The 9565-nt window shown below is 38.0% G+C and overlaps 1 protein-coding gene across 1 annotated transcript; it reads right to left on the reverse strand.

The window, feature by feature from the left end:
• Nucleotides 1–1120: 1120 nt before the first annotated feature.
• Nucleotides 1121–3653, reverse strand: LOC145054763 (ATP-sulfurylase 3, chloroplastic-like). Its single transcript, XM_079003017.1, has 5 exons — nucleotides 3044–3653; nucleotides 2248–2653; nucleotides 1898–2158; nucleotides 1632–1718; nucleotides 1121–1534 (listed from the first exon to the last, which is right to left on the reverse strand). The coding sequence occupies exons 1-5, from the start codon at nucleotides 3550–3552 to the stop codon at nucleotides 1397–1399; spliced, it is 1401 nt and encodes a 466-aa protein (XP_078859143.1). The 5' UTR covers nucleotides 3553–3653; the 3' UTR covers nucleotides 1121–1396.
• Nucleotides 3654–9565: the final 5912 nt, after the last annotated feature.

Raw genomic sequence — 9565 nt, forward strand, 5'->3', positions numbered from 1 at the left:
TTAAAAAGATGGCATGACAAAAAGCCAAAAAACACAAAAATGGTCCTTACATTTTAAATTAGTGGCTACTACTTATGGAACTTATAGTATCATGCAGTAAAACACATGAAATACAACTATAAGGAATCATTATGGAAACCATCACTAAATGAACACTTTGAACAAAAAATTTGCCAAATTTAAAGGTTTCTGGTTCCAATGTTCAAATTCCGGTTCCATACCCACTTTACCCAGTCTGATACCCGGAACCGAACTGGAACCAGTTCTCGTATACCGGTCCGGTTATCGGGTCTTATAATCCATCAATTCCGGATTCCGGGTTTTCCGGATCGAGGTCCAACGGTCCGGGTTTTGACACACTTTCATCCCCTAAGTAGCAATACCCCTTCACCTCTTCTTTCCACCGTTTCCGACATCCTCCCATAAAGAGTTGGTAAGTAGATACAACCCCACATGGGGAATCTCACTTTAAGGGGCATATGGAGAATCATCATCCAACCCCATATTCAGTGGTCTCATAACATAAACTAACTACGTCGGTGTAAAAAGAACTCCCCACATCCATGACACCTAGGGAATTTTTTATGGTTCAACCCATTGGTATAACCTATAAGCAATTAACCATTGATAAACTCAATAAATGGAGAAATCACAAAAAGCATTCTAATAAGATGGAAACATCCCACTATTGTAGTAAATGTCTACAATTTCTCAAATCTAAAGTTGCATCACCAAATTCAAACTGAATTCTATCATCGCAAAGTAATTCTAACTAGTTCAAACAAAATATCAAAAAACAAAAATGTCACAATCTGAAGTGGAGGAATCGCTAAGTTAAAGCTGAACACCAGAAAGTAATATAAAGTCATTGCCTTTAAAGGAGATGAATCAATACCTATCAACAAAGCTAAAAAGCAGAACTGCATTCATTCAATAATGGATATCAAAAACAAAAACATCTATATCTCAGAACATTTGCTAATTAGGAGAAATCAGTTTTACCAATGGAAAGAAGCTAAGGTAAAGTGTTTGAACCATTATGTGGAAATTAGAATATGAATGGATTGAAACTTTTTTAAAGATGAACCAAGATGGAAAAGGTTTAATGGAATAAGAAAAATGAATCCCAAACGCAACCAGTAGTATATTTCATGTGTGAAAAGCATAAATAAATATGTTACAATGTGCACCAGAACAGCACATGAATTTTTACATGGAGGCAAAGTTATATCACTACAGCAGTGCCTCAACTTATTTCTAAAACAAAACAAATCCACACAATTATGAACAAACATAGGCTTGAACCTGAAACAAACACAATGCATTCTAATCTGGTTCATGGACTTTTCACCCTTCTGTGTGTCTGTGTCTGTGTGTGTGTCACATGGTCAATGGCTCAAGCCGGAATGGGTTCAGGGACCCTACCAGAGTCATTTGCAGCCAAACTATCATAGTATTCAACCAACACTTCCCAACCACCAGGGCACATAAATCCATCTGGAGGGTTTTCTTTGTTCTTTGCAAGTGCTCTCATCTGTAAAGGCCAAAAATGTCCATTAACTCTCATTTCTGCAAAAGACATGAATGCCCTTCTCACACAAAGATTTTATTTTTTTATACTTAATACATACCTTGGTACCCGAGATGAAGAGGAAATCTTGTGGTCTGGAGGGATCAAAGAATTCCATTTTCTGCTTTGTCTTGTCATAGGCTGCCACCTGTAATTAATATATAATTCATAAATTCATAATCAAACCAAAAGGGTTTCTTTGGTTGGATGGAATGGAATGAGTCATTACGTTCCATTCCATTCTTCTTGCATATGAATGGAATGAACCATTCCATTCCTTCCTGGGAACACGAGGAATTGATGATGCTATGGAATGCAAGTAAGTACCTTGAAAGGAAGAATGTTTAGGCGTTCAAGTCCAGGTGCCATGCTAAGTACTTTCTTTCCATGATCAGCATCATATAAATCCCTTTTCTCAACTGGATGACTCATGCCAGCTGGATCACGGCCCACTATGTAAAAGTCAGCACCTGCATTGATCCGAGCCTTGGCATGCCATTGGACCTCAGTGGGCCCCGCATAGTGCATTGGAGATGGAAATATCGACACAACTGTGTTTTCTGGATCAAGAACACCATCTTCAAGCACCTAATCACATTCATATTTCATATCATTAAAAAAAAAAGTTACACAATCATAATTGTAGTAACCAAAAACTATAATAAAATTTTGCTAACCTTCTCATGTTGCTTCATACGCCAGCTAAGGGGAACATCATCTGCCTTAGTGAATCCCCCAAGTGGATGAAGCAAAAGAACAGGATTCTTATAACCCATTTCAAGAAGCCTTCGCCTTGTGTCAGTCATCAAAAGAGCATGACCATTGTGAACTGGATTCCTGAGCTGGAAAGCAAAGACGGCATCAGCATTCCGTTTGGTGAATTCCGCCCGAAGTTCTGAAGGGGAAAGTCTGTATTTGTCAAGACCATCGTTGTATTTGATTGGTTGTATGACTTCAAGATCACCACCAATCAGCCAATCTCCTGCACCTGTTATGGCTTCTTCAACATATGGGAGACCAGGGGCAGTGGTTCCCCATGTTCTTGCTATTCTTTCTTCTTTGTTGTGCTTGTAGATCTCAATACTATATGATTAATACATAAATCATCAGAAAGTTGATACTTGTAGGTTTTCAGTCTTTTCAAGGTGAGAGATATATCACTTTTTGATATTTATCTCCTTTTCTGGTAAAGAAGATACCAGAAGGCTCCTTGTGAATCATCAATATACCTCGGATTCATGATTAATGATTCTGGAATAATGCCCAACAGATAAAGACTAAACCTTTTTAGTAGCTGATAACTATAAAATTAGTGTTTACAAGTTCGAAGGAGATAAAGTACTAACTTTTTTCGTCTATTTTTACGCAGATTATCATCATAAAGATGTTCGGTGGTAGTTATAAAGTTGGAAAGGTCCCTGGATTAATAACAAAATGAAATAAATCAATAATGAATGTAGAAAAGCATCTTACTTGTTCAAAATAGCAATCGGGTTATCAGAAGAATCAATGAGGGCAACAGATGTGGAACCGGAAATCCGATTCTTTTGAGAATCGTCAATGTCCAGGACGATTGGCAAGGACATATTGACGATTGACCCGTCTCCTAATCGGAGCGAGTTAAAATGAAGAGTTTGGAGGAACTCGGATTCTCTCATGAACCCGGTTAGCGGACTAGCCCAGCCTTCGCTGAGCACATGGACCCATTCCAGATCGATCCTGGAGAGCTTGATTTTGGGCAAAGACATGGCTTCCCGCTTCTTAACATCTCTCTGGGATTCAGGAACGACAAGCTCAACGAGCTTGCCTCCATCTGGTTCAATCAACCCGCAAGAGATACGAATCGACTTTGGAATCGGTTTCTTTTTGTAGGAGGAGTAGGAGACAGGGGAGACAATAGGGAAATTGATTCGGTGGGTTTTGGGGAAAGGGTTGTTAGACTGGATTGGTGTCTTGATGATAAAGGAAGCCATGGCAGCCATTGTTTTCCTGTTGTCCCTCCCTCCTTTATTGCCGATTGCAAGGGGAGACAAAGGTTGATTTTTGATTCAGTTCCAGTCCAGGCTGTGTCAATGGAATCATAATAGTAGGAATATAAAGCGGAGTTGGGAGGATGAACCTGGACACTTGAGTTTTTGTATTATAATCGTTTACACGTTTTAATTTTGTTTTTACTGCAAAAGTTTCCTCCACTTTGTTCTTTGGTTATATAAAAAATAATATTTTCTTGGGTACCTTTATTATTCTTTATTTCTAATTAATAAATATACATAGATATGCATAATTGTACGGACGCTCTACAAAGACCGAACATTCAAGTATTCAACTTTTCTTATATTTTCTATATTAAAAAAAATTATTTTTTTCTGTATATCAAATATCTATTTATGAAAACAGGTATTTATAAGTACATAAATGTATATACAAATCCATTTTTATAGAAAATATATATACAAACATGTATTTTACAAAAAAAGAAAAAATATAGAAACATTTATTTTATTATAAATACATTGTGTAAAACATCTTGCAACCAAATAAGTGTTTATATATATATATATATATATATATATATATATATATATATATATATATATATAAACTTGTTTACTATGAAATAGGTGTTTGTATAGATTTTTTTTGTAAAATATTGTAACATTCTAATTTCCAAGAGGGTGATTTTAGGGGTTTTATTGCAAATAAGGAAGCCTACTCGACGAGTTGGAGGCCCAACTCGTCGTGTAAAGAGTAGCCTACCCACGTGATTTATGAGGTCTACTCGACGAGTTGGAGGACCCCAACTCGACGAGTAAGAGCTGAATGAGGAAATCTTAATTTTTAGGGTTTTCACCCTGTTTAAAGTACTTAAACCATATCCTTGTGCCTCCCTTATCACCCCATTACTCAAAGAAGGAAACCCTAGCCGTTCTTTACTGCTCCCTTGTGTTTGTGAGGTTAAAAGAGTGTCTTTGGTGCATTTGTGAAGAGAGCTTGAAGTCTAAGGAGCTTGGAGCAGGGAGAAGCTTGTGGATTTGATTTCTACTTCATCTTAGCATCATCTTGAAGGTAACAAGTCGTTACCTTGACTTCTCTCTAGCTAGATCTCTTCATACAAGGGTTTAGGGCCATTTCTAGGCTGTTGAGGAGTCATTTCTGGTTTTGGGCATGATCTGAAGTTGTAACTTCATATCTGGATTCCTCTAACCCCCTTATAGTCATAAAGTTCTAGTCTTTAGCAAGTTATGGACTTCTCCTTACCTAGAACTTCTTCTTTGGTTTGGTTTTGGCCTTTAAAACCTTGCATGCACGTAAAGTGTGCAACTTTACGTGGTAGTTGTGCCCTAGGAGGCTAGATCTACAATTTGGAGTTGTTGGGTAGCTTGAAATCATCTGGATAAGAAGTAGACTGCATGAACTCGACGAGTTGGATAACCTAACTTAACGAGTCGAAACGGGTTTCCCTGTTTTTTGGTTTCGGCATGAACTCGACGAGTTAGTAAGGAGACTTGATGAGTAGATAGGGTTTTTCCTGACTTTCTGGACGTTGCATGGACTCGACGAGTTGGATAGCCAACTCGGCGAGTTGACTCTGATTCTAGCGACTCTCTGAATTATGAAGGGACTCGACGAGTCTGTAGGTTGCACTCGACGAGTTGGGTTAACATAGACTGTTGACCTTGACCATTGACTTTGGCTTCGACCAAGGGTTTACCGGTTTGACTTATGGGGGTATTTTAGTAAATTGGAAATTTATGGAAGTGGACTTGGTCATGTGGTAGATATAGGTGATGGAGTTCATGGCTGTGATTCGGGAGTTTGATCTTATCACTATAGTTCGACATTGTGAGGTGAGTTTTCCTCACTATACTAAAGGGTCGAAGGCACCAAGGTCGGACCTTTTGATTGTTATCCTGCTTTGTTATTAGTGAGATCGGTTAGATAAGTATCCTGGTAGATAGGATGTTACTATGATTAGAGATATGTAGATCGGTTTGACTATCTGTAGACTGTTATGTGATTATCTGTTATATGTGCACATGTTTGATTGGTAGTTAACGGTATTCCATCCTGTGGATGATTGGACCTTAATATGTTGTCTCTGTAGACTATTAGCTGATTATTTGATATAGGTGCACATGTTTTATTGGTAGCGTGAGTATTCCATCCCGAGGTTGATTGGACGCATAGTATGTTGGCATTCCAACTCGATGGTTGAGGGCCTGGGGTATTCCAACCCGATGGTTGAGGGTCTGGGGTATTCCAACCCGATGGTTTATTGGACCTATAGTATGTTGGCATTCCAACCCGATGGTTGAGGGCCTGGGGTATTCCAACCCGATAGTTAATTGGACCCATAGTATGATGTTTGTGATTGTATGTATATTGTTTGGTATTTGAGTATTTTGGGGGAACTCATCAAGCTTCGGGCTTACAGTTTCAGTTTTGGTTTCAGGTACTTCGGATGATCGCGGGAAGGCGAAGACGTGATCGTACAGGTCCTCATATTTTATGATTTCGATTTCTGGGATACTCTGACATTATACTATTTTGAAAACAAGTTTTGTAATAATCATTGGTTTTGAAATGTTTTAAAAAGTATAAATTTAGCATGATTTTTATGGATGTTACAAATATGTGTTTGTATATATTTTTTTATAAAAACGAATTTGTATATATTTATGTACTTAAAAAATACCTATTTTAAAAAATAGATATTTGGTATACAAAAAAGTTTTTTTTTAAGTTTTCATATAGAAAATATAAGATTTTTTATATGAAAATATTTTTTTCTAATAAAAAACATATTTTATTTTTTTTGAGAAAAAAAGCTGTAAAAAAACTAAAGTTACAATGAATTCATAACAAAATTCAAAAATCTAGGCCAAAAAAGTAAATTTTTTACTAAATTTTTAATAAAAATTTAAAATCTAGACAAAAAGTGTAAATTTTGGACCAAATCTGTTATAAAATTTGAAATCTGGGCCAAAAATATAATTTGGAAATCTAGGCCAAAAGAGTAAATTTTTTACTAAATTTTTAATAAAATTTAAAATCTAGGCCAAAAGTGTAAATTTTGGACCAAATTTGTTATAAAATTTGAAATCTAGGTCAAAAATATAATTTTTGAAAGTTGGATGACTTGTTGGCCGAGTAAAAGGGTTAAATTGAATTCGATTACCAGTTTTTAGGAATTATATATATATATATATATATATATATATATATATATATATATATATATATATATACACATACTAGTAGCGTACCCGCGCAATGCGATGTTGTATGTCAAACTAAAAGACACACAAGGAAACCGACAAATAATATTGTGAATTATATGTCGATTAGTTGCGAATAATAATTCAATTATTATTATTAAATTTACCAAGTTTCGTCCAGAAACCAGATCTATCCTTCTCGATTAGATCTGATTATAAGAAAGGTAGAAGAAGATTGTCCTGTTATTGGACGAATTAAACACAAGACAGAAAAATAAAACCGACATGTTGATTGCTGACTTGATCTTGAAGCAACTGCACGGATCAGATTCCTGCCCTTAAAGGTTTTTACTTCGCTTGTATTGGCTGTAAGCAACAGAGTAAAACCCCAGGATTTAATGCAGCTAGATCGATATTCCAACAGCACTGGAAATCGACAAACACAAAGCGACTACTCAGAAACTAGAAGAAAAAACCCGCAGAGAGAGGGAGAGAGCTTTCAGATTTTCGTGAGTGTTTATGTGGCTCCTAGGGAGCTGTATTTATAGGTATTGTAACCCTAGAAGGCATCAAACGGGCCCCCATAGGCCGGTCCCAGAAACCCTAGGGCGACAGCTTGCTCTCCAAGCAAGCCGTTTCCTGATCCTTCTAGAATACCCTGACTTGGCCTCCACGAAGTCAACGGCAGTCAATCATTTGACCAGGATCGGTCAAACCGACTTGACCCGAACTCGTCAAAAATAAAAGCTCCTCAACTCCCAGCGACCGACTTGGCCTCCACGAAGTCAACGGCAGTCAACCATTTGACCATGATCGGTCAAACCGACTTGACCCGAACTCGTCAAAAATAAAAGCTCCTCAGCTCCCAGCGACCGATGGGTCGTGCGAAGTGCAAAGTGCACCTAAATCGCACACTCGCGGCGTCGGCTAGTGCTAGGCTAGGCTAGGCGCGCGCGTGGGCTTGGCCCAATCCTTTGATCCACTAAAGCCTTTGAAGGCTTACCAAGGGAATAGGCTTATAAACCCTCAAAAGTTTCTTCTCTCCACCAATGTGGGATACAAAGGAAATTGCCAACTTGCAATTCCTTTATATATAAAATTCCAACAATCCCCCACCAAGTTGGTAAGTTTCCTTTCACTCAGACAGATGATGTCACTCGGGTGTCACGAAGATTAAACCCTAGTTTAATGAGAACAAACAAGAAAAGACCGATTCAATGGTATCCTTATAGGTTTAAACCATGAACCTCAATGACCTCTCCGGTTTACCCCCACACATCACAAGTCATATTTGTGTTCTCCCTGAGCGCTATTATGGCCATGCGCTATAAATCCTTTTCATGACCCTTTAGAAGATAAACCACTAATCTTCACTTGAGGCGGCACCACCTCTAGATCATATAGGCATAGTTTTACAACATCTTCGTTGCTTAGATGTCTCCAAAACTATGTTAAGAGTCGTAACTCAACCTCATTCTCGGCAACGACGCACTATCCTACCTCACATGGATCTATCATGAATGATAGTACCTTCTATCGTTAGTAATTTCGTTGTTACCCTTTAAACATGAAAATTAGGAGCATTAATGTCAAGTTGGGTTTCCATCACTAAACGATTCTATTGTGGTTTTAGACCCATGACTCTCGTGGTAGATGTAACCAAATCTCTCGTCAGAGGTTTGGTAAACGAATCTGCCAAGTTCCTACTTGTCTTGACATAGACAACCTTGATGGTACCACTTTCAATTAGTTGCCTCACAAAATTGTGTCGCAAAACTACATGTCTTGACTTCCCATTATATACCGCATTATATACTTTAGACAGTGTGGCCTCACTGTCACAGTACATGGGTATTGAAGGCATCGGAATATCCCACAAACGTATATCCATAAGTAGATCTCGAATCCACTCTGCCTCTTTGCCTGTTGCTGCTAAGGCAATTAGCTCAGCTTCCATCGTTGAATGAGCTATGCATGTCTGTTTCTTGCTCGCCCAAGAAATAGCACCACCAGCTAGAGTATAAATCCAACTACTTGTGGATTTTGAATCACTGGTGTGATCAATCCAGCTGGCATCAGAATAACCTTCAAGTATTCCATTAGATGACGAATATGTCAATTCAAAAGTACTTGTCCTTTTCAGGTATCCTAGTACTCTACCCACTGCTTTCCAGTGCTCCGTCCCTGGATTAACTGTATACTGACTCAACTTGCTTACAGCGAATGCGATGTCAGGTCGCGTGCAGTGAGTAGCATACATCATGCTCCCAACTGCACTAGCATATTCCAGTTGGGCCACAGCTCGACCAGAATTCACTTTAAGTTTCACACTTGAATCAAAAGGAGTGTTAAATTCCTTAATGTTCAAATGTTGAAACTTTGTCAGAATTTTCTCTATGTAATGAGATTGACTCAGAGAAATCTGACCAGTTGTCCTCTTCACCTTGATACCAAGAATAGTATCTACTTCTCCAAGATCTTTCATCTTAAAGTTCGAGGATAGGTATTTCTTCGTCTCAAGAATACCTTCTAGGTGAGTGCCAATGATCAACATATCATCAACATAAAGACATATAACTACTATGTAATCAGATGTATGTTTAGAGTAAATACATCTGTCAGCACTATTGTGCTGAAAACCAAAGGCAGTCACAGTGGTGTCAAATCTCTCATGCCACTGTTTAGGAGCTTGTTTCAACCCGTACAAAGACTTAACAAGTCTACATACTTTGTTTTCTTGTCCAGGTATTACGAAACCTTCAGGCTGCTCCAGGTA

Source organism: Lactuca serriola, chromosome 5, assembly GCF_051521515.1.
Source record: "Lactuca serriola cultivar US96UC23 chromosome 5, Lser_US96UC23_V15, whole genome shotgun sequence".
NCBI classification, from domain to species: domain Eukaryota; kingdom Viridiplantae; phylum Streptophyta; class Magnoliopsida; order Asterales; family Asteraceae; genus Lactuca; species Lactuca serriola.